The sequence below is a fragment of the Gracilinanus agilis genome, chromosome 2 (assembly GCF_016433145.1).
Source record: "Gracilinanus agilis isolate LMUSP501 chromosome 2, AgileGrace, whole genome shotgun sequence".
Taxonomy (NCBI): Eukaryota; Metazoa; Chordata; class Mammalia; order Didelphimorphia; family Didelphidae; genus Gracilinanus; species Gracilinanus agilis.
Genome location: NC_058131.1, coordinates 383,820,088 through 383,846,848, shown reverse-complemented (window position 1 = coordinate 383,846,848; position 26,761 = coordinate 383,820,088). Strand labels below are relative to the sequence as shown.

The following is a 26,761-nucleotide window of genomic DNA, read 5'->3' as shown; positions in this document are numbered from 1 at the left end:
AGGCTCCAGGAGATACTTTACGTGATATGTGAACAGCAAGATGTATGTTCCACTTTTCCAAATCAATTGTATTAAGTCACCTGTGTATAGATTAGCAGCCATCTATTTTTGGACTACATTAACTTTATTAATTGAATGACTCATGGATTAGCCAAACTGTAAAAAATGGGCAGTCATTTACTCTTCAAAAAAATTAAAGAACTAATCCTTAAATTTACTTTGATCACTATCCCCTTAATTTTCCAAAACATACAGCAAAGGGTATATTTTTTCAGTCCATGGTGCCTCGTTTGGTGAATTTTGAAAGGATGTGGTTATGACTTTTGACATCAGAAAGGAAGCCAAGCGATGCTGACTGAATGTAGATAGAAAGATAAAACTGGAGGCACCTAAGCTGTCTTTCAATAGTGCTTTGAGAATTAACCGCCTCCCCTTCACAGTCTTTTTCCTAAATTTGCTTCCTCCGCCTGTGCAGAGGGGTTATGTCCAAGGTCTACAATCTATCCAGGACTGGACCATGAATAACTGTATCCTGCTGGAAGAACAACTGATCAAAAAATCCCAACAAAAGAGAAGGACTTCTCCTTCTAACTTCAAAGTGCGCTTCTTTGTCTTAACCAAAGCTAACTTGGCATATTTTGAAGACCGACAAGGGGTATGTGACTGTTATGCTTCCCCCCCCCCCCGCATCCCCCAAAATGCTTTGAATGGAATGTATCCTAGAGGGAATGAACTAATATTCTGAAGATTTAAGTTTTATATTTTTATTATATTATATACATAATATATATTGAAGAGTATTATAAAACATTTAAGTTTTATAAATTATCAATTCCATTCTTGCCAGAACCCTTAGGAATTAAACTGTCAAATTCAGGGGTCCCAACTTTGCCTATAGTTTGGCAAAACAAAAACAATGGGAGATAACAATAATGAGTCTATAAAGTGTAGCTCATGAGGGCAGCTATTATCTATATCTATATCACAGATAGCTAGGGATTCATTGTCAATGTGGTGTCTATCTGTCCTTTTAGCTCCAGAGATAACCATTAGGCTGTTTCCATTTATGAAGAGGCCAGGAAACTTTATATTATTATTGTTTAGGGAAATAGTAGGGAAGAACACTAGAGTATCAGGATACCTGGGGTCTAGTTCAAGCTTTGCCATCCCAAGTTATTTCCTTAATTTTCTAGAAAGACATTTATCCCTATGATTTTTAGGGTGCTTTCTAGTGTAAAGATGCAATGGTTTTGTGAATTGTCCCTTGTACAGTACTTTTTAATTCTTCAAAGGATTTCTCATCTATAATTCTGTATCCATGTTGTCTCCGTAATGCGGTAGACACAAATGTGAGCTCCATTTTTACAAAAGGAGACACAAGTTATCATAGAATGTTAGAGTTGGGAATGTCCTTTAGACATCATTTTGTCTAAGTCCTTCATTATATGGATGAGAAAATAAAGGACTAGAAATGTTATATGGTTTGTGAAAGGTCATACAGTTAACTAGTGGCTTCTCTGGAACAACTGGATCTCTTTCCTCCCAATCTAGTCCTCTTTTTGCTATAGCATGATGGCTCCCCATGTACTTGATATGTATTATAGGTTGAAAATAATGAGCTGATTTGTCTGTTTTGATGTAATTAATTTCCTTTGAAATCCTATGTATTTTATTTTGTGTATTTAAAAAATGTTCACCAGATGGACGGGCTTCACAAACTATTGAAGGAATCCCTGAACAATCCTACCCCACAAAAAATTAAGAAACCAAGTCCAAATAATTCATTCTATTGAGCCAAGAAATGATATAATATGACTTTTAAAATTTATTATGAATGACACCTTTTGTTAAAGTCCTTATATCAAATGATAATAGCAGTTCTAGGTCCTTAAACATTCCCTTGCTCAAAAATGATTTATATTTTTCACCCATTACTTTTTATTTGCTCTATATAACATTGCCTTATTGAGCAATGAAATTGGGCATTATTGCATTAATCAGGCATAAAAAGTGACTTGAGGTTATAATTTCCAAATAATAGCCCATCCCAGTGGTTTTGAATCAGGTTTTACTCCTTAGAAAATATTTTCTAAAGAAATGACTTGATTACATTGAAAGTTCTTTAATACATGAGGACAATTTGTCAATCCTGGGAAATAAATGTCCTGGTTTAAAACTCCTTGCTGAGTATTAAGTACATAGCGTCATGACTCCAAGTGATGATTGTTTTCTTGTGCTCATAATACATGTGTTCAAACAAAGGCAATGTTTTTTTCTTTTAAATTTTGCCTAACTATCAGTAAAATATACAGCAAAATACAGAGAAACTTGTCTGAGATCACAATGAGATTGTTAGGGCAAGTGAGTTAAGGTTTCATCTTACTTTCTCAATTCCTAATGCTAAAGCTACTTCTCTCACACAACCGCTTCATAGTGGGCTACTTGACAATAATAACACTATCATTAGGAGCACAGAATCTTTCTTCTTAAGTGTCATCAATTTCATTAAATATGATCACCCAAATTCTCTTTGAAGTCATAGAATAATAGATATAGAGCTAGAAGAGACCTTAGAGGTCATTGTGTCCAATCCCTTCATAATTACAGCTGAGGAAACTGATGCCCCAGAATGTCACACAGGCATGATTAGATGGAAAAGGAAGAATCTGAAATAATATTCTCTGATTCTAAATTTATCACACTCACCACTTCATTGCAATGGGGAATGATCTGAACACATTAATTTTCAAGTGAAAGAAAATGAAAGCCAAGAAGTTAAAGGGCTCCTTACAGTCATGACCACACTAAGAGTCATTGGGAAAGTTTATATCTTTCTATTAATATTACCTAACTGTAGTTCTCTGTGTTTAATTTCCAACGTTAAATAGCCATTTTCATAGAACCATAAAATTTCTTAGCTGTAAGGGTCCTTAGATCATTGAATATCAGAGCTGGAAGAAATCTTCAAAAATTGAACATAGCATGTTAAAACTAGGAAGGTTCTTTGAACAGAGTGTTCATGCTGAGAGAGATCTTAGAATATGCAATGACAGGACCAGAAGGACTTTCACATGAAATGTCAGAGTTAGCTGATCCTTCTTGCCCTTTTAAAACCTGTATCCCTGATTTGGAAAACCAACACCTCATAACCCTCTACATAGTATAAAATCTTTATTAAATGAGCATTGTAATTTACAGAGGAGTTTATATTAAATAGGGAATATTTTTTCAAAAACCTTAACTTCAGTCTTGGAATCCACACTAATTATCATTTCCAAAATAGAAGAATGGTAAGGGCTAGGCAATTGGTTTAAATGACTTGTCACACAGCTAGGAAGTATCTGAGGCATATTTGAATCCAGGGCCGGCCTCCCAACTCCATATCTCAAATAGGGAATTTAAATGATAGGTAAACATCTTGGGTAGCACTAGATGGAAATTCAGGAGAATTCGATTATAGTCTCGATACTATTATTACCTAGCTGAGTGATCTTAAGAAAATTACTTCCCCTTTCTAACTCCAATTTTCCTTCTCTGTAAAATAAGAGTTGGTCTAGATGATATCTATGAAGTTTTGCCAAATCAAACACCCTTTGGTTCAATTCAGAATCATAGAATAAAAACATTCTCAGGAATAAATGACTGCCTTTCCTCAGAGGTGGTTTTGGTAAAAGGAGCAATAAGAGAACATGAGGGTACTGGGTACCTAAAAAAAAAAAAAAGAGGGGTGGGGTCCAAAGAGGGAGAAAGCGAGGGTAGTACGGGAAACTTGGATCACTAAAAACAAGCTTCTGAAGTTCACAAAGTATACAATCTGAATTTTTCTTCACGACCTGGCTAGATCTTTTAGAAGATCAAAACTATCCTTAAAAATTTTATTTTCTCCTTTAATGTTCTCTTGCACTGTAATTGTCAATTAGGCGGTGTATGAATTGTGTCCCCTTCTATAGGCAGGAGTTCAAACAACATGGACACTTAAATGGAAATGTGAATGGGCCACAATTATGATTACTGTCAAGACAGTGTGACAGCAACATCACTCTGAGGCTCATAGAATTTTAGAGCTAAAAGGGCCCTTAGAAGTTTTCCAGCCCAATCCACTCATTTAACAGATGAGGAAACTGAGGCAAAGAAACTTTAAGTGAATTGCCCAACACAATGTAGATAGTTACTGGCAGAGCATGAATTAGAATCTGCATCTTTGACTCCTAGGACAACATATAGAAACCTGCACAGAGGGTCTTCTGTTCAAATAAGAGTGTTAAAATATCTTGGACTAGGTGATGAAATATTCCCCTTGAATAAGCATCAGGAGGTTTGGGGTTCTAATTCTAACTCATTATGTGATCTCTAAAATACCCTCCAGTTCAGACACTCTATAGTTCTGTTTTGTTTTTTAAAACCCTTACCTTATATTTTAGAATCCATACTAAGTATTGATCCCAAGGCAAAAAAGCTGTGAGGTCCCAGGGTCACACAAGTAGCAAGCGTCAGGTCAAATTTGAACCCAAGACCTCCTATCTCCAGACCTGGCTCTCTTTTCATTGTGCTACCTAACTATTATTCTATAGTTTATCAATTTCCACTACCATAGCCTGCTTGGCAAGAGCACTGGCTCCTTCCTGGGTTTCTATCTCACCTCTGATGCTTCCTATTTGTATGGCCTTACGCAAATCATTTCTTAAACTCCGGGCCTCAGTTTCCCTATCTTTAAAATACAGGATTTGGGTTAGATGGCTTCTAAAGTCCTTTCCATCTCTAGACTTATGATCCTTAAGAATTTATACTAAACCTATATGGAACCTAGCATATAGTAGTCAATAAATGTTGATTGGTTAATCCTACCATCTCATAGGAAGGCAGTTTTACCATCTAATCTAACATCTTCATTTTATGGATGAAGAATGACAAAATGACCCTTCCAGAGTTACTTATTTAGTAAGTTGCAGAGGCAGGACCAAGAGTTGATCATTCATTCCAAATTCAGTGCTCTTTCCAACTATGTTTCATAGGAAAGTTGTGAAACAAACATTTTTGTTGACCTTAAAGCACTGAAAAGCATGTTTCATCTTTTTTTCCCTGTTTTACTACTTATAAAGAAAGAACCATTTCATTTGGTGTTTCTTTTTCTTAAAAACTCTCGCCTTCTGTTAGTATAAATTCTTCTTTTTTTTTTAAGCCCATATCTTTCATCTTAGAATCTATACTAAATATCAGTTCCAAGACAGAAGAGCAGTAAGGATTAGGCAATTATGGGTTAAATAACTTGCCTAGGATCACACAGCTAGAAAGTGTCTGTGATTAGATTTAAACCTAGGACATCACATGCCCAAGCCTAGCACTCTATCCACTGTGCTACTTAGCTGCCCTTCATTTGGTGTTTCTTAAACTGAGGATTAAAAAAAAACTTTAATATAAAAAAGTGAGCTAATGCTATACGTAGAGATTTCTTCACTGTCTTATTGTAAGAACAATGAAGAATTTGTGCTTAATAATAGTAATTATAGTATAAGTAGTAATGATAATGATAACTAATATTTATATTGTGCTTACAGTGTACCAGACACTGTGCTGAATGCTTGACAAATATTATCTCATTTGATCCTCACAATAACCTTGAAAGGTAGGAACTATTACTATCCTCACTTTACAGAAGAGGAAACGGGCAGACTAAGTTTAAAATGACTTGCCCAGGGTCACAGGGCTATGAAGTATGTGATGCTAGATTTCAATTCAGATCTTCCTGACCCAAGGCTTAGCCCTCTGATCCATTGTACCACCAGATAGAAAACTTTGGTCAACTTGGTGATATTATTAAAAGGGCCACATTCTATTCAATAGTTATTAAATATCTATTTTGCTGGGTACTGGGAGAGGGACAGAGTCTGCATAGCACTCCTGTCCTCATGAGCACCACTAGAATAGAGGATCTCTGGAAGCAATGATTTGAGTACTTTCTGGGTCAATGCTGCTTCAGGGAGTACTAATTCACACCATCTGCCATACAGCTCACAACTCCTCTGTGTTTTCATGAGCCACAATATCTGTGGCTAAAAACCTTCATCACTTTTTTAGTGATGGGCATCCTCAGATTTACCTAACATCTTGCTCAGTCAACAGATGTCTAATACATCAACCAGGCTAGTACTTGACCATTTTCCAGATTTGTAGGACCTGCTGGATATTTGTCTCAATGTCATTTCCTTAGAGGACCTAGTGGGCTTCATAGCATACTGTGTGACCTTTGAGAGGACATATCCTTCCTCATCTATAAAATGAGAGGATTGGAAAATGACCTCTTATAACCTATCCTATAATCCAGAGTATTTCTGGCTCTATAAAACAGAATGATAATACCTGCTCTAACTACTTACCTCCCTACAACATTCAATTCAACAAATATTTATTAGGCACTGTATGTATAGTGCCCACTATGCTAAGTCCTAGAGATATAAGGTTAAAAATGACAGAATTCCTGCCCTTAAGTAGCTTTCATTCTCTGGGAAGGGCTGGGGGCAGAAATGAATGTACACAGAAAAGTAAATGATAGGAAATGCTGGAGATAAAAAAATAAAGACAAAACTTGAGAAAGATTTTAGGAGAGAGGGAGGGAAACAGAAAGGGAAGGGGGAGAGAGAGAAAAGAGAGAGAGAGAGAAAAGAGAGAGAGAGAGAGAGAGAGAGAGAGANAAATGAGAGGATTGGAAAATGACCTCTTATAACCTATCCTATAATCCAGAGTATTTCTGGCTCTATAAAACAGAATGATAATACCTGCTCTAACTACTTACCTCCCTACAACATTCAATTCAACAAATATTTATTAGGCACTGTATGTATAGTGCCCACTATGCTAAGTCCTAGAGATATAAGGTTAAAAATGACAGAATTCCTGCCCTTAAGTAGCTTTCATTCTCTGGGAAGGGCTGGGGGCAGAAATGAATGTACACAGAAAAGTAAATGATAGGAAATGCTGGAGATAAAAAAATAAAGACAAAACTTGAGAAAGATTTTAGGAGAGAGGGAGGGAAACAGAAAGGGAAGGGGGAGAGAGAGAAAAGAGAGAGAGAGAGAGAGAGAGAGAGAGAGAGAGAGAGAGAGAGAGAGAGAGAGAGAGAGAGAGAGAGAGAAATAGAGAGAGAGAGAGAGAGAGAGAGAGAGATTGGGTAAGGCTTCACAAAGGTGATACCTTCATTAAATATTGAGTAAAGATGAGGATTCTTAAAGATTGAGATAAGGAGGCAGGAGTTCATTTTCTAAGAAAGGAGAATGGTTCACATGAATTCACAGAGGTAGGAAATGGCATGGTGGGAGATAGTAATATGATTTGGCTGGAATGTACATAATTACATGAAAGGGAATAAGGGAAACAAAGGACAAATAAGGTAGTTTGGGGCTAGGTTGTGGATTTAACCTTGAATGGCCAGGTTAAAAAGTTTATATTTTGTCTCCTGGGCAACAGGGAACAGTTGAATTTTTTGAGTAAGGAAGTAACAAGGAAGGATCTACCCATGCCTTAGAAAGATAGCTTCATAGAGTCTTCCATGCTCTTAACATCATGAAGACAAAGGAATTAATGAAAAATATTCCAAAAAATGGAAAGTGTGTGGAAAATACTATTTTACAGTCAATTAATCAAACAAGAACTTATTAAACCTACTATGTGCCAGGTACTGTGCTAGGTGTTGGGAATACAAATAATATAACAATCCCTACTTTCAATGACATATTCTATTTAAATAGGAAAAAACATGCAGGTGAATATACAGTGAGGATATAACTAAAATTTCTATTTTCCTAAAAGCTTCATGTTTTTGATGCCAGAAGGAAACTCAGGAGAGCATCTAGTTCAACAGCCTCTTTCATAGTTGAGGAAACTGAGGTATATAGAAGGCCAATGGCATGTCTAAGGGTCATATAGCTAGCATGGTCAGAACTAGAACCTTAGGCTCTTGATGCTTGGTTCTGTGTTTTGTTTTGTTTTGCTTTTCCCCCTGAATTATTATTATCATCATCCTTGTTATTGCTTTTGTTATTATCCACTGCGCTAGCTCTTTCTTATGGTTATTTTCAATTGGAAAAATCAAAATTCTGAGGAATTAGGGCTTTCTCTAATATTCTCTGGAGGATTTTTTTTAAACCCTTACCTTCCGACTTTGAATCAATACTGTATATTATTGTTCCAAGACAGAAGAGCAGTATTTGAACCCAAGTCCTCCCATCTCTAGGCCTGGCTCTTTATTCACTGAACCACATGCCCCACTCCCTTCCCACCCCAGGGATTTTGAACTGGCATTCTGTGCAATGTATATGGTGGGTTCTTTTGTTCCAATACCATTTCTTAATAAATAGCTCTGAGCATGAGTGAAAGTAGCAAAAGAGGATCCTTCCTAATGGAGATTATGATAAACTCTGTCATCTGAACAAGTGCCCATTCTCCATCAAGAGCTATTTATCTGCCCTTGGTTTGCATTTAGAGAAGGAAAGTAATAATTGATCTGAGAGGTAGAGATCTAGCTGCTTAGATTCTTTTTCATTTACTTTTTTTTTAAATCTCATATATTCTGATTTGCATGTGTTGTTTTCCTCATTAGGATGTAAATTCACTGAGGGTAGGTACTATTTCTTTTGGATCCCCAGAGTCTGGCATAATGCCTGGCAGTTAGTAAGTGCTTAATAAATGATTGTTGGTCTATAGATATGGAATAAGACATACATTTTCATCCAGAGTCAATATGCTGATTTGTTTTGCTTGCCTGTAGTTACTTGTTTTGAGGGAGAGTTCTATCACTGGAGGTGTCTTTGGGAAGTGGCAGGGATATATAAAAAGAGTGTCAATAAGTTCCTTGCGAGCAAGTGTTTCATTTTTCAACAATCCCTAGCACCCAGAACATAGTAGACACTTGTATCCCCAGCCTGGAACATAATCGGCACTTAACAAATGTTTATTGATTGATTGGTTGAAAATTTTTAAAAAGAAAAAAATGAGAGATTAATAAATACTAGCTTAAATATTAAAGAAACTCCAGGGATCCAACATTTTGTTCCTACTTGTTTTTAAGAATAAGATGCTCTTAACAACTCCAATTCCCTTTGTAGTAACTTGATCTCATTTAAGTAACCATTAATCCATTAATCTGCATTTTTCTTTCTCATAAGGGACTTTCTTTTCTTTTTTTTTTGTTCCATTCAAAAACCTGGCATTAAATTATATGTAACAGGATAAGAATGAGCTCAAATAAGGCTTCCCAGGTGTTCACCTGAAATATGAGCTTACCGACCACACAAGTTTACTGATTGTCTGTCTCCTGGACTAGCTGTGAGATTAGAGAAAGCCAGAACTATTGTATATCCAAAAAATATTATAATCTCCTTAGAATTTTGGTGCCAGAAAGATCATTAGAGATCATTTAGTCCAATTCTTTTTTTTTTTTAGATGATTTCTAGGGTCCCATTTTCTCTAAGTGTATGAATCTTTTTTTCCTTTTTATTAAAAAATTTCATTTAATTATTTTAGAATATTATTCCATGGTTACATGATTCATGTTCTTTTCTCCCCTCCTATAGCCAATGAGCTATACCACTGGGTTTTACATGTGTCTTTGATCAAGACATATTTCCATATTATTAATATTCGCATTAGGGCGATCACTTAGAGCAGGGGTCAGCAACGTATGGCTCTCGAGCCATATCTGGCTCTTTTGAGGGCCAGATATGGCTCTTTCTGCAGGAGTCATAAAGTCAATTTTTTTTTTCAGGCGCTGTTACAGGAACGCGCACTGTGAGCACTGTACGGCTCTCACGAAATTACATTTTAAAAAATGTAGTGTTTATGGCTCTCACGGCCAAAAAGGTTGCCGACCCATGACTTAAGAATCTACATCCCTGATCATTTCCCCATTGAACCATGTGATCAAGCAGTTGTTTTTCTTCTGTGTTTCTACTCCCACAGTTCTTTCTCTGGATGTGGCTAGTTTCTTTCTCATAAGTCCCTCAGAATTGTCTTGGATCCTTGCATTGCTGCTAGTAGAAAAGTCCATTATGTTCAATTGTGCCACAGTGTATCAGTCTCTGTGTATATGACTCTTCTGGTTCTGCTCCTTTTGTTCTGCATCAATTCCTAGAGGTCGTTCCAGTTCACATAGAATTCCTCCAGTTCAATATTCCTTTGAGCACAATAGTATCCCATCACCAACTGATAACACAATTTGTTCAGCCATTCCCCAATCGAAGGACATGCCCTCATTTTCCAATTTTTTGCCATCACAAAGAGCACAGCTATAAATATTTTTGTGCAAGTCTTTTTCCTTATTATCTCTTTGGCTTACAAACCCAGCAGTGGTATGACTGGATCAAAAGTTCAGGCAGTCTTTTATAACCCTTTGGGCATAGTTCCAAATTGCCATCCAGAATGGTTGGATCAATTCACAACTCCATCAGCAGTGCATTAATATCCCAATTTTGCCACATCCTCTCCAACATTTATTACTTTCCTTTGCTGTCATTTTAGCTAATTTGCTAGTGGTGAAGTTGTACCTCAGAATTATTTTGATTTGCATTTCTCTAATTATGAGAAATCTAGATTTTTTTTTTAAGATGAAAAAACTGAGGCCCAAAGAGGCAAGTGACTTGGTCAAGCTCATTTGTCAAGTGTGATGGTAAAACTGAGACGAGATCACATTGTAGGCTCAGTCCTTCTTCCCTGGTCATTCTTCCTCTATTGAGAAGACAATAATACATTATTTCTAGTTATTGCTTTTTTATTTGTTTGTTTAGTTAATCATAGGAACCATAGACCTAGAGCTAAGACTTCAGATGTTAAGTTCAGCCTTTTCCTTTTAAAAATGAAGAAACTGAGGGTTAAGGGTAAATGACTTGCCCAAGGTCATAGGTAATTAATTTGTTAATATTTGATCAGTTCTTCTCAGGTACATAATTCCTTAAAGCAAATAGTTAACATTTTTATAGTCTGTTATAGTTTACATGTACAACTTCGTAAAATATGTAATATAACTATTATCCTTCCCATTCTTCAGAGTAGGAAACTGAGGCTCAGAACTGCAAAGTGATATCCAAGATCACATAAGTATTTTGTTTATAACTTTTACCTTCTATCTTAGAACCAATACTGTGTACTGGTTCTAAGGCAGATGAGCAGTAAGGGCTAAGCAGTGGGGGTTAAGTGACTTGTTTCGGGCCACACAGCTAGGAAGTATCTGAAGCCAAATTTGAATTCAGGTCCTCCCATTTCTAGATCTGACTTTCAACCCCTACAGCACCTAGCTGCCCCCAATGGCACATAAGTATTTCATGGAAGAGTTGGGATTTTCAACTCAGCTCCAAGTTGTGTCTCTCAGCTGATTATAATAGTAAATAATGGAAAAATTCAGGTTTGTTCAATCCTTTGTAAAATCCTCTGAATTTAAATTAGATCACTTGCCTTTGTTTTAAGGGTGATTCACTCTCGTTCCATTCATGTAAGTGACATTTTTCAGATTTTGACTAATTTTCTGGAAAGAGATTTATAGATTGTAGATTTTTAATTTCAAGATCACTGGGGAATGAAGAAATGAGTGGTTGTAGGGATCAAAAAAGGCTTCGTGCAGGAGGTGGTATTGAAGTTGCAGCTCCAAAGAAAAGAAAGATTCAGTGAGGTTGAAGTGAGGACAGAATGTGTTTATCATGGGGAAGATTCATTACAAAAGCTTGGATGGGAAACGATGAAGTGGCAAGTATGAAGAACAAAGAGGAGATCATCTGCAAAGGCCCTCAGAAGACATCTAGGTCAATCCTTTGATTTGACCAAAACTGAGGTCTAGAAATAGTAAGTGGCTTGCTTGAGATAGACAATTATTAAGTTGCAAGTTAAAGATCTGAATCCTAGATTTGTGAGTTCCAATGCCAGTGATTTTATTCCCTTTAATACCTATCACACATAGAGGATGGATAGTGAGCAGTGAAGATAATAGCCTTTGTGGATAATGTCATGTCAAATGAATAAACAGGGCGTGGAATTGTCAGATTTAGAGCTAAAAGGGATTTTAGACCACCTATAGTACAACTACCTTGTTTTTCGGTTGAGGAGACTGAGGAATAAGGAAAGATTTCATAGAAAAGGTTTTGGCTTTTAAGAAAAATATTGACATTAATGAACACAAATCAGTGGGAAGTTAATTCCAGACATGGGGAATATAGTAAATAGGAATGGAGAATTTAAGCATGGAACTGAAAGAAGGCAGGACAAGAATTAGGAATTGAGAGTATTCCAGTTTGACTGGAATGTAGAGTACTCAAAGAAAAAAGTCAAATGAGTTAAGGCTGGACAGGGTATGTGGGAAATAGAGGGCCTTGAATGCTAGGAATAAGAATTTTACTTTATTTAGTAGGCAATAGAAAGACATTAAAGGTACTTGCCCAGAAAGTTAAGATGATTATAGCAGTCCTGGTCAATGGAGAAGACAAGCCAGACTGGGGAAAGACTAGAGGTAAAAGCAAAAGGATACAAGGAAATTTTTGGATAATTCCAGATAGATTTTCTTTCTCTACTCACATTTCCTTAGGGATATAGGAAAACAGATTTGCTTGATCCAAATCTTCACTTTGTATGTTTAGCTAATTGCTTACTAATTTATTTCACTTAACTATGCCTACTATAGAAAGAGTTTTAATTTCATTCTGAAGATTTCATTCTGAAGGCCAATAAACATACATTAAGGATAGGTTTTGGTGAAAATCCCAAACTTCTGGTCAGGGAATAATACTTTTATTCAGAGAATGATGCCTTTATCACTTCAATTTATACACTCAAAATAGGTCAGAGGGGAGAGAATGATGTATTTAAAAACACAAGACTTGAGCTTTTGAAAACTAGAAAGCAACAAAAGTCCATTTTCTTGCGCTGTGAGATTCTTGTAAAATGAAATATGCTCATGTCAAGCTCACCAAAATAAACTCACAGAAATCAATCAACTTTTTAAGCCCTTCCAAAGATCTCAAAGGCCAAATGCTAAAATTCTCCCCCTACAGTTTCTGGAACATGCTCACAATCAATTACAACATTCAATCATCAGTTACTGGACCTGTTGCAGTTATCTTTAAAAAAAAAATTTATGCCTAGAGACAGGAGGTCCTAGGTTCAAACCCGGCCTCAGCCACTTCCCAGCTGTGTGACCCTGGGCAAGTCACTTGACCCCCATTGCCCACCCTTACCAATCTTCCACCTATGAGACAATACACCGAAGTACAAGGGTTTAAAAAAAATTTTATTTTTAAATCCTTACCTTCTATCTTAGAATCAATACTGTGTATTGGTTCCAAGGCAGAAGAAATGTAAAGGCTAGGCAATGGGGGTTACATGATTTTCTCAGGGTCACACAGCTAGGAAATGTCTGAGGCCAGATTTGAACCCAGGAACTCCCGTCTCTAGGCCTGACTCTCCATCCACTGAGCCATCCAACCACCCTGCTGTTGCAATTATCTTAACTTAAGCCCAATGTTAGTGTTTGACTTCATGACCCTCTAGGGCCACTGAAAAGGTGAGAGCAGAAACTCTTAAGTCGTTTCTCATGCATATACAATTCTCTCTTAGATCAAATTTCCTTCCAGTTCCTTGAAATCTAGTAAAAGTAGGCTGTACTCAATAGGTTAATAATCTAGTCCAAGAGCTTTATGTTACATATAATTCCCACAGAGCCAGAATAATTTACATACTGGCTCCCTGATGTGTTTAATTGCTTAATGTTCTAATTTTCTTTCTGTCACCTCTTTCCAAGTGAACCTTAACTAGTTCCCTATTTCATTTTGATATAAAAGCATTTAAAATGATATTTATGAGAAATATTAATCTTGAGCATTAATTAGGCAGTGATAATAGTTGGCAGCACTAAGTTAAACTACATGTTCACTCTTAAAAAAATGGATCACAAAATATCCCATTTTGATCTTTTAAGTTATTACATTTTAAGGAAGATTATGTTTCTAATGGTAAGCTCTAAGTATTGAAGAATACTATACTAGCATTATACTAGCATTTAGAAGAATTCTACATCAAATTTCATCCTGGAAGAGAGGTTTGAGTTCCCCTTAATAAGGCAATATTCTTACCATGTCACTCCCTGACTTTTAGGGTTCCCCGTAAACTGGTTCTAACCTACATTTTTGGGCTTATTTATGGCCACTTTCCATCCTGACATCTATATACCAGCCTGTGAGCTGCTTGCTAAAACTGATATGCAATCTTCTCCAGTATATAGGCCATCCAATCTGCCATGCTGGAGATGTATTCTTTATTTCTTCCTCTAAATATCCTTAACTTCCTTCAACTCATGTCAATTCATAAAGCTTTCCTGATTTATTCCCAAGTTTTCCTAAATCACTTTGATTTTTTCCTTTACTACTATCACTCCAACTGTGTATTCTTTTAATCTATGCACCTGTGTTTACACACACATGTGTACACACATACACACATTCTTAGGGGAAATAGATGCTTATTTGTATGGTTTAAGGAATTGATTGCAAAAACAAAAACCCTTCTCCAAAACATCTCACCTCATTGATGGTATTAGGGTGCCTAGAATTCTCCCATTGATTGAAAACACAAATATTATTAGACAGAGAGAACACATAAGCCATTGTTAGATAGCATTATCTAAGACTACCTAGCAGGATCATAAGGAGAATGGAACACACAACAAATAGAATGAAGGACCAAAAATTACTAAGATAAAAGTGCTGACTTGAGAGGAAAGAGGAAGGGAGCTGGGCACCTAGAAGGAAGGGGAGATTTCGGTGGCATCGGGAAAGATGGACCAGGAAGGAAGATGAAGGATCATCAAAAACACATGTAGGCTTTTCTCACAAATCTGCCTCAAATCAGTACTATGCTCGACACGCCAAACCCCAGGCAGCTTTATACTGAAGTTTTAACCATAGCATTGGATATTTCATGGCCCAGCCAAGACTCGTAAGTACTGTTTTGATAACAGTTCAGAGTGACCTATTGTTGCCCCCGTTTTACAAGAAGAAGTTTGTCATGGGGGTGGGAAGGAGATGAACCCGAGTTCAGTCCTGGTTATTCCACTAACTAATAATATAGTACATACACATTGGTCTTTTTGTCTTACCACGTACTTTTCATGTATAGTGGGATGAATGTGTTTTCTTGTTGGCCAAAGTATAGCAACAATGCCTGATCAGTTATATTTTGGTCAGCAAAAAATTCTGTTTCCAAATACATACATATGTTACCTTTTTCAGTTTTTACGACTACCCTATAAGGTAGTGATGGTGGTGGGTTTTCATTATTATTGTTGTTCTTGTTTTTGTTTTGGTCTGGACCTGTGATTCCATTGGCATAAGGAACTCTCAGTGAAGAAACTCCCTCTACTAAATAAAGCATAGCAACACCTAATCTGCAATTTACAATCTTAGAAAGTTAGTTGTCTGCAGCATGGTAAGATTTAGGGACTTCTCACTGGATGTCACAAATCCAGTGTGTGTCAGATAGATGTTAATATGCCCATTTTACAGATAAAGACCCTGAGGTAGAGAGAAGTGAAGTGATTGTCCCAAGGTCTTCTAGATAGTAAATGGCAGAGTTGGGATATGAACCTAAATCTTCATTCTTATGTCCTTCATTTTACCTTCTCTGAAATTGAGTTTCTTCATCTATAGAATGAATAGGTTGGAATAATGATTTTAAAGATCCTTTCCATAATAAAGTAGGAGAACCTAGGATATGAACTTGTGGACTAATCAGGAGCTTAAACAAAAGACCGGTCATGTCCCAGGCCCATAGTTATTTCCTAAATCTGAAAGACCTGTGGCTCCTAAGATGGGGCTGGGGGGACAGGCTGGAGAGAAAGAGAGAAGGGGAGAGAGGGATGGAGGAAGGGAGGGAGACAGAGACAGAGACAGAGAAAGAGGGAGAGAGAGAGAGACAGAATCTCTTCTGTTAAGTATTTAAAACCATTCACAACTTAGTTCCAAGCTATCCATCAAGCCTCATTATCCACGACTCCCCTCTATTAATTCTACATTTTAGCCCATCTGACTTTCTTGTTCTTTCCCATGAGTGACACAGTGTCTCCCATTTCCATGACTTCACCCAGACTGTCTACTATACTTAGAATTCACCTGCTCTTTACTTTTATCTCTGAGGATTCCTAGCTGCCTCCAAAGTCTACATCTCACATAAGGACTTTCTCCAATCCTTTCAGCTACTAGTGTCCATTGAAATTACTTTGTATTTACTTTGACTGTTCTTTGCATTTACTTATGTGTGTACATGTTGTTTTGGCCGAGTACAACGTAACTTCGATGACAGAGACTGTTTTTGTCTTTATATCCTGTGCCTAGTACATCTAGCACTGTGCCTGGCACTTATTGTAGTAGGTGCTTAAAAATATTTGCCTTTTGATTGGTTCATTGAAAAATGGTACATCTGAATGAACTATCTGCTTTATTGTGTTTGTCAACTCTTCCCTAAAATGATAAAAATCTCCATCACAAAGCAGAGTTTACCTAACAAATCTTAATAATCACTAGGTTAAGAAAAAATGGTCTACTGTAGAATTGTGCCTGACTACCCTTGATGACACTTAGTCTTTTTTTGGGGGGGAAGGGATTGGGAGAGAGAGAGACTATAACATATAGACAAGTTTTACATCAGCTTATGGAAATTTGGAAGCTTGTGATCAATCATCACCCTCAAATTGCAGTTGCTCAAAAGAAATCTCCTATTGTGCATCTCCTATGTACAAATTTAGAGACATTTCCATCCAAATATTCATATGGGCTATTTGTGCCTGACCTATGGGGTAGAGCCTTCTGAGCTTGTATTGGTTGGATCAATCAGAGTTGGACACTTTACATAGTGATGTCATTTTGGTCCTCTTTAAATATGAAGAACAACTACCAACCCTTAAACTGTAAACCCCAAATCCAGAGTTGGAAGGGAACTCTGAAGCTTCTAGACCAAACTGTACCCTAAATAGGAACACTCTCTGCAATAACCTTAAGAAATGGATGTTCAGGGGGCAGCTAGGCAGCTCAGTGGATAAACGGTCAGGCCTAGAGTCAGGAGGACCTGGGTTCAAATTTGGCCTGACACTTTCTAGATATGTGACCCTGGAAAAGTCACCTAACCCTGTTTGTCTAGCCCTTGTCCTTCTGTCTTAGAGTTATTACTAAGAGAGAAAGTAAGGGTTAAAAAAGTACATATTTAGCCTTCATCAGAGGACCTCCAATGATGGACAATTCACTAGAGCTCATTCTATTTTATAGTAATATTTCTTATAATCAACAGAATGCAAGCTCCTTAAGGGCATGACTAGAATCATAGGCATGTATCTAATATGATCTCGGTATGCAGCCTTCGTCATCACAGTGTGGCTAGCCAGGATCCAGCCTCTATAAGAGTTGACGAAGGCTTTCCTAGTTTTCCTGTTGCTGCAACTGCCACCTCTGCTATTCCTACTTCCTTTTTCCAATTCCCACTAATTTCTCTTCACTGATTCCAGCAGGTACTGGTGTGAGAGGAAGAAGTAAAAATGCCTACTAACCTGGTTGCCCCATAGTCAAAGACCCTTCTATGTCCTTCCAGAGTTTAATGTTTCTTTGCCCACTCTGGTAGTGATTTCCCTTGGCAGAGCCCAGATCCTCTGGGAGAGGAGGGTAGGTGGACTGACTGGCCATTCCAAAAGCTTTGGGTGCTGCTCTTGTCCTTTCAATCAGCTACAGCTGCTAGAACAAGTTAAAAACAGCTAGGCCTTGTTTTCCCTTTTTACCCCTAGGTTCTAGTTAATAATGTTAAAGGAGGTAAAAAAAGTTAAAACTTTAAAAGAATGTACCTTTGGTCATCAATCCTTAAACTCAAACATGCTCTTTGTGGCAAAGTGTGAATGTAGGAAAAGAGAGCATTACTGTGAAGATGCTTCTCCCTCTTCTTTTTAAATCCAAGAAGATAAGGGTGGGAAAGTTGCTCTTTATTTTAGGGGGAGGGGAAGAAGTTGATTAAAAGGAGTCATTTGTCGAGTTTATTTCAAAATAAAGGTTAGTTTGGCTTTTTTAAGCTTAGTTTTAGATTATTTTACTTGCTGCATAATATTATTTATGACTGCATTTTCAATAAATATTTGCCTTAAAAATATATATATACATATATATATATATATATATTTTTTTTTTTTTTAAGGCAAACCTTTACATTCTGTTTTGGAGTCAATATTGTGTATTGGCTCCAAGGCAGAAGAGTGGCAAGGGTAGGCAATGGGGGGCAAGTGACTTGCCCAGGGTCACACAGCTGGGAAGTGTCTGAGGCCAGACTTGAACCTAGGACCTCCTGTCTCTAGGCCTGGCTCTCAATCCACTGAACTACCCAGCTGCCCCCTGCCTTAAAAATATAAACAAAATTCCTTGGATGAATATCATCATGAAATGTGCTAACATCCATTAATGCCTAGAACACATTCTCTTTGCTTCTGATTCTAAGTATTCCTTGTTTCCTTCAGAACCAATAGACTTTTCCTAATTTCTCTAACTATGTGTCCCATTTCCTCCCAATTATTTTCTGTTCTTATTGTATTTATAGTTTGTATTTGCTTGTATATGTACTTGTTTATTTCAATAACTTGTAAACTCCCTGGAGGCGGGAGTTGTTTTTTGCCTTTTTTATCTCAAGTGCCTAGCATATGGTAAGCATTTAGTACATTTTTCTAAAAAATGAGTGAAAAGGGACTTATAACCTTCTTTCTTTGAGATTTATCTCATCTCAGTTGTCCCTTCCCCCCTTAGTTCAATCCATTTGAATTCAGAAATATTTATTATGCCCAAAGAATGAATAAAGAAATATGCTGGTCCCTAGGGATATAAAGATAAAAAGTCTGTCTTTCGTGGACCTTATTTTTTATCAGTAATATCCCTCGCTAATATTCAGGTCAATCAATCAATGGATTATTTATTAGGCTCCTAGCATATATAAGGAATGGATATGATTGCATAGAATTGAAGTTGAGGCTAATGCTGAAACTTCACCCCTAACCAACGACAGAAACCACAATGTGTTGAGAGATAGCCACACAAAAGCATTTTTGACCTGCCTTTCAAAATATTTTACAGTGAAATAATTAGAGGTTTGAAAGAACATTTGAAGATGGAAGTGGAAGCAAAGAGATAGCTGTCCCAGATACTTTAAGTGGAACCTTCAACTTTGACTCCAAATATCTGAGTAAAAATCTCAACCCTGTTTCATTTTGATGAACTAGTTTAGAATATGTATCTGTCATGTTAGATTCATGATTAGTATTTTGTACACCTAATGAGGTTTTTTTTTTAAGAGAATCTCTTAACACATAGGAAACTGTACCCATGCAAGATACAGGTATAGCTGCCTAATAATATTCCTAGACAATGAATCTGATTAGAAGACTGCAAGTAGGATATTTCAGCCTCTGAACTTATAGTTCCATGCATACATGCAGAAGTGTTGGAGCCAGGTTTGCTGAATACTTTTTACTACCAATGGGTCCCACGGTTCCCACAATAGAGGGCCAGATCCTTTGCATGTTTGATAAGAAGTTTACATATAGGGAAGTTCTGCTACTATCTTCTGCTATCAAATTCACAATGTCAGCTTGTCTTTCTTTTGGTGGTAATGAGGGTACAATCTTCGACAAAATGGCCCCTTATAAAATGATCTGGATTATAGATATCATAATCAGCCTCATGGTACCTCATGCCACCAGAAAAGGAGGAAACCTATGTGACTGTCATGTCTATGTTGGGAAGGTCTTATGAAAAAAGAAGAAAGGACAAAGTCATGGGTCAATTAGAATTTGCTGTATTCCAATTGTCCACTCAAGCCGTCAGCTTTACCAAATACAAATCTCATTATTTTAACCTGTAGAGTTTAAGTGAGAACCTTCAGGAAAAACCCAGCCATCAGTGGATGGCAGCTGTACTAGTGTTTCTATTAACAATACTTCTTGCTTTGAGTCAGTACTTACATTTTATCCTAGAAGGGAAGGGAAAGCTCAGAAGGGTAGAGTGTTCTTAGTAAATGTTTAAAATCAAGACTTCAGGAAGTGAGTGAACTCATGATTCATCCTGGGTACTTTTCAAGTGGGCATGCTAGAATCTTCAGGGAGATCCCTAGAGCATTTTTGTAGTAATTCATAGAATGATAGAACCTCAGAACTAGACATTTTCTAGTTCAACCACTTAATTTTACATAGGAGAAAATTAGGACCAGAAATGGCAGATACTTTGCCAAGGTCACTTGGCTAGTTAGCAGCAGATCCAGAAGGACCCAGATTTCCTGACTGTTAATCCAACATTTTATCCATTATAACAAGTGATCTTCCTTCCTTCCTTCCTTCCTTTCTTCCTTCCTTCCTTCCTTCCTTTGGGAATCCAGTGATTCCCAAAGTGGGTGCCACCACCCCCTGGTGGGTGCTGCAGCGATCCAGGGGGGCAGTGATAGCCACCCTTTTTTTGTATTACATTCTATTCTGAGTTCAATAAATAGTTTCATAATTTCCAGGGGGCGCTAAGTAATATTTTTTCTGGAAAGGGGGAGGTAGGCCAAAAAAGTTTGGGAACCACTGCTTTAAACAAACCACCACCAAAACCAAATTCCCTTAAATGGTCAGCTTGGTAGCACAGTGGCTAGAGTGCCAGACCTGGAGCCTGTAGAGCTGGGTTCAAATCTGGCCTTAAATACCAACTAGCTGTGTGATTTGGGGCAAGTCATTTAAACTCAAATTCCTTGCCCTTGATACTTTTCTGTCTTAGAATTGATAAGACAGAAAGTGATATGGGTTTAAGGGGGGGGGGTGGGAATCATGTATGATGCTGGTCTTATGTATGAGTAAAATCTGTCCTGATCCCCAATGCCTAGGAAAGTCCTAGGACTAGGGGTTGGAGGAGATGGGATAAAAGCATAGTTCTAATAGAAAAAGTAGGAGACTTAGGATCAGAACATTTGGGTTTTAGAGCTGATTCCACTAGCTTTGTGACCTTGGGCAAATTATTTGACCTCTCTGACCTCAGTTCCCTCATCTGTTCAGTGGAGAGAGAATATTTTCCCTTCCTCCCCTCCTCTGAGATTGTTGTGGGGATCAAATGAGATGCTATTTATTAAATGCTTTGTAAAGCATATATATATATGTATATATGAAGCCATACATATACAGATTGTGTGTGTGTGTGTGTGTGTGTGTGTATGTGTAAATGTGAACCATCATTATTATCTCTGGAATAATGGCAGAACATTTTTTTTAAAAAACACATGTTCTGTCTTAGTATCTCTTATAAGCAGAAAAGTAGCAAGGGATGGGCAACTGGAATTAAGTGACTTGCCCAGGGTCACAAAGCTAGAAAGTATCTGAGGTCAGGTTTGAACCCAGGTCCTCACAACTTCAGATCTGGTACTCTGTCCTCCATATTACTTAACTGCCCCTTGAGAAAACTATTTTTAAATGGCTTGAAGTGACAGGCTATTAATGACAAGACTATAGCAGTAAATCTACAGTAACAAATCAGGGCTATGGAACTGAATCCAGCCTGTAGTCTATAAGGAAAAGTTTGATTTCATTGATGAGGGAACTCTTAGTATAGAAACTCCCTCCACCACTACATATTTGCAACCTATCTATACCTTCAATTTTAATTTAAATAAATGCTTTAAAATTTAAATAATTAATAAAAATCCATTTTTTCTCCCTCTCCTTGGGGGAGTGTGAGAAGAAACCCCTTGTTATAAACATGCATAGTCAAGAAAAACAAATTACCAGATTGGTCATCCCCTCTAGACATACATCTCATTTTACACCTTGATTCCATCACATTTTTGTCAGGAGATGAGTAGTGTGTTTTATCCATTATTATGTGTCTTGATTCTTTTAGAGAACTTTCTGGGACATGAAGAAGTTAAGTCTAGGTATCCTAGTTAGCATATATTGAAGGCATGTTTTAAACTCAGGACTTCCTGCTCTCAAGGCTGGACCTCTATCCACTGAGCCCTGCAACCCAACAAATTCACTCGAGAGGATGAAAAAGATCCATTTTCATAGAATGCATATTTTTGCTTGCATATGGACATAACTACTTCATCTCTGAATTGTGATGCATACATGTCAAGTATCCTACAGGGAGCCCTGAGGTTAGTTTCCAAATATGATCTGTCCCTGCACCCGGCTGATGAAAGAGATGAGTCCCAAAGACAATATAATTCTGATCTATGCAGACAGAATAACAAACAGAAAACCAAAGGCAGGTTTTGCTTGGGCTCCCTCTGGCTTATGGGAGTGAACTTTTACTGTTTTTCTTGGATGATTTTACCCTGGCATTTTCAGAAATAGCATGGTTGTTTGGGGGAGATTACAGGGCAATAGACACTTCCCAGACACTGGATTGTGTTTAGTCTCCTGACCAGTTGTTCACTCAGTTGGCTAGTTGTTTCTAAGGCATCAGGACTCAGTATTGCATCAGGAAAGACCACAGGGAAAATTGTGATCGAGTACAAAGACAACTTAGAATGGCTTCTAAAGGCAAACTGGAACAGTCAGATGATAATAATAATAAAAAAAGGATGTCGAGGCTACTGTATTAAGCTCATTCAAACATAGAGCAATGAATTCATTAGGAAGGCAAGCTTTATAAGACAGGCTGGCTTGAGTCTTAGGGCAACCACAGTCTTGGTTTAGCTTTCCACTTAAAAAAGAATATTGAAAACTCCTTGGAGAGTAAGTTTTTATTCCTAAAGATAGATCTTTTGTATTTGAACTGAAGAGGCTTCACCTGAAATTTAGAACTTCCCATATTGACTTTTCTTTCTAATCCAGACCTTCAAACCATCATTTAACATCATCTTCTATATTTCAAGCATTATTTACATAGCTCCTGGAAGTATCCAGGCTGATATCATCATAGACTTTTATACATGGGAGGGAGTCTATCAGCAAAGATTTGAAGCATCTAATCTTGCCCATCTTTCCCATTTTAGAGATGTGAAAAATGAGGCCACAGAGGCAAAAATGATTTTACCCAGGGTCACACAGACTTGTGATAGAGCTGGGACTACAACCAAAACCTATTAATTACTTTTCCCATTGTTCTTTCTACCACCCCAGTGCTCAAAGAATCATAAAATCACAGAAATTGAGGATTGAAGTGGACTTCAGTGCCATTTAATCACTGTATTTAGCAACACCTGATCATCTAGCCAAAGTTGGAAAACCTCTAATGATGGAGAAACCACTACCTCCTAAGGCAGCCCATTCTCCTTTTGGAGGGCTCTCATTTAGGAAATTTTCCTAAGCATCAAACTTAAATTGGTCTCTGTTACTTCCACTTGAATAATGAGTTCTAATCTAATCACTAATGATGGCCCTTTAAATACTTGAGCCAACTATTGTGTTCCCCACAATTTCAGGAAGAAAACATCTCCAGTACCTCAACTGATCCTTATATGTCACTGTCTTGAAAGAATCATGTGCTTCCTATATGTGAGATATTGAGGAGGTTTTTGGCACTGAGAATTTTGTTATTGTTTAAATCTTCTTTTTCCACTATTTAATATCTTACTAAATACATGTATAGATAATTCTTAACATTGGTTTTCTCAAATTTTGAGTTCTGAATTCTCTTCCTCCTTCCCTGAGACTGTAAGCAATTTGATACTGGTTATACATGCAAAACATATTCCCATATTAGCCATGTTGTGATAGAAGGAACATATAATAAAAAACCACAAAGAAAGTATAATGATTCCCTCAGTTCTTCTTCTGGAGGTGGATAGCATTTTCATCATAAGTCCTTCAGAATGATCTCAAATCATTGTATTGCTGAGAATAGCTAAATGCATTCACAATTGATCGTCATGTAATATTGCCATTATTTGTTCAATGTTCTTCTGATTCTGTTCACTTCATTTTGCATCAGCTCATGCAAGTCTTTCCATAGTTTTCTGAAATCCTCCTGTTCATCACTTATCGCAATAAGCATTGAGAATTTTAATGATGAAGGTTCAGATGAAGAACATACAAATAGGGAGAATAGAGACAGTGTGGTACAGTGACCGGAGTTCTGGTTAGGTTTAGGGAAACCTAGATTCAAGGCCAACTCATGTTATATACAGTCAATATAATCCTGAACCAGTCCCCTAACTTCTCAGTTTCCTCAGCAACTCAGCAACTGCAAAGAAGGTGCTGCCATTACACATTAGTAGAGGTAGCTTCCCTCACTGGAAATTCTAATGAAATTATCCATCTTATTCACCCCTCCTTTTTTCTCCCAATCCCCACCCTTATTTAAATAAAAATAGAAATAAAATAAAAGATGATGAGGATAAGGAGAAAGATATCAGGCATTAATCAGAAGAAATGTAGAAGCATCCACATTGGCTTTTCAAACTGGCAAAGGTTTAAAAAATGTTTTTTAACTTGTCCCCAAATACCCAAACATCCACAGAGATATCAAGGTTGCTACCACTTCCTTTACTTTCATTGCATCAGATATGCCATCAAATGGACAACAGAGATATGGGACAGGAAGCCTTGTGACTTCTTTAATTTCAAAAGTCTATGGGTCACATTTCTGGGTAGTGGCTGATGGATGCAGGAAAACAATCTTTTGTACTCAGCCGGTTTTGGAAGCTATTTCAGATCAACTGTACTAAAGAGCTATGATTATGGGGAGAGCAATAGTGTTTAATCTCAGCTGTGGCAGACCCAAAAGAGAATGCTAACTTGAGTCTGAGGAGACAGTCAGTGTGCTCACAGAGGTTCCTATAGAGGCAGCTACTAATAATCCTCCAGGTAGGGTCCATGGACTCTTTGGAGCTATCAGGGACTTTGTGTTCACCTAACATTTATCATTTTACAAATGGGGAAAAAGGCCCAGAGAGACATAAAATGACTTATCTAAAGTCACGAAATAAGTCGATGACAAAGGTACTACTTTTTGTATCCTGGTTTATTTTCATTTTATGAAGCTGTAGCTATCTCAGAGGTCATCTGATTCAACTTGTATTGAAATTAGAACTTCTATTACAATATCCCTAATAAATTCATTCAATCTCTGTCTGAAGACTTCTAATGAGGGGAAATCTATTACATTCTAACGTGGTCTTGCTCACTTAGGGCAACACTAATCAACCTCTTTTTTTAATGCCCCCATTAGTGATTTCTTGGGGGCAAGAATATAGGGGGGCTAGTTGTTCCTACAATTTTTTTAGTATAGGGCAACCATGATACTGTAAAAATACTCTGGCTTGCCCTATAAATAATTTGGTCAAATCAATGGGATAACAACTATTTTATAACAACTTCCACTGATGATGCTAAGGAAGTCATAAACATCCTAATATGGATTACTTTGTCAGGCTAGCATAAAAAGACCCCTGGGAAATAGAACACAGGGGATGGGTGAGTTTTGATGGGGATCTAACAGAGGAAAAGGTATAGGATGTGATGTATAGTAAAGGAAAGATAAGTCCAATTGCAATACCACAATGGTAACATAGTCAAAGGCATGTAAGTGGTACCTGAAGGTTATAGAAAGTGATGAGAAATGCTACTGTGCCAACTTTGTCTAACTCACATGTTATTTAGGGCTACATATGACTTAAATTTTTTTAACTAATGAGGCAATGGGTTGGCACCATAAGTAAACCCGTTAGCTTTATTGTGCTTATGACCATAGATTGTGCCTATCCAAAACCTCAACTGCCTGCCTCTCGTACATGATTCATTAGTTGAAAGGGTAATTTTGTAAAATACTGTGTATTTTGCATTGGAAAGATTACTGCCCTTGTAGTCATAGGACCTGAGTTCAAAATCTGGCTCTTCCACTTATTACCTGGGTTACTTTGGACAAGATATTTCTCCTGTCTGGGCTATAGTTTCTTCACCTGTAAAATGTTGGATTGGAAGACCTTTAAAATTACTTCCAGTTTTATATCTGATTTTATGACCCTCACAAATCTATCACCATCACTAATGGGAAAACAACTCAGAGCATGTCTTACCTATAATGAGCCACCAACAGCAGCATGTGTACTTGGTATGGAAAACAGTCGTTCTTGCTGAAATAGAAGGATGGAGATGGACCAGTTCATAGTAATTTTGGTGAAGGGAAGGGTTGTCCAGGGAAAGCTAAGGTTTGGAGGAGGAAAAGGAAGAAGCTAATGGAGAATTTTTAATCATAGGATCAGAAGTTTAGAACTGAAAGGGATTTTAGAAGTCATTTTTGGTTTTACAGATAAGGAAATTGAACCAGATTTGCCTACTGTCATATAGATAGTGTCTAAGACCAGATTCAAAGACAGGTCCTTCTTGATTTCAGGTATGATGCTTTATCCAACTGCTTTACCTAGCTGATAGGCAAGGTAGAAAACAAAAGAGCTAGAATTTGAACCCAGGCCCCTTGACTCCAAATTCAGAATTTTCCTCTTTATCACAGCATTCCCTCATTCAGAAGTGCTCTGGATAGAAGATCTCTTGAATTTTTTGCTTGCTTAATTAGAATTATGATTTTCTCTCCACAGAAGAAGCGAACTTTGAAGGGTTCCATTGAACTTTCCAGAATCAAATGTGTGGAGATTGTGAAGAGCGATATCAGCATCCCTTGCCACTATAAATATCCCTTCCAAGTAAGTCAAATAAGTCATAGAACAGCTGACCTCTCACTGATAGCACCACAGTGACTGGGCTCTATCATTAGAGAATGTAGACATAGAGATACGGACTCTGGTCTTTTTG

General features: G+C 37.3%; 1 protein-coding gene across 1 annotated transcript in view; it reads left to right on the top strand.

Annotated features, from left to right (window-relative positions):
- The first annotated feature begins 517 nt into the window (after nucleotides 1–517).
- Nucleotides 518–26,761, top strand: part of ITK (IL2 inducible T cell kinase) — an 87,780-nt gene continuing 61,536 nt past the window's right edge. The window contains exons 1-2 of the mRNA XM_044661755.1: nucleotides 518–655; nucleotides 26,548–26,652. Of these exons, the coding sequence (XP_044517690.1) occupies nucleotides 518–655; nucleotides 26,548–26,652 (243 nt within the window). The remainder of the gene's footprint in view (nucleotides 656–26,547; nucleotides 26,653–26,761) is intronic.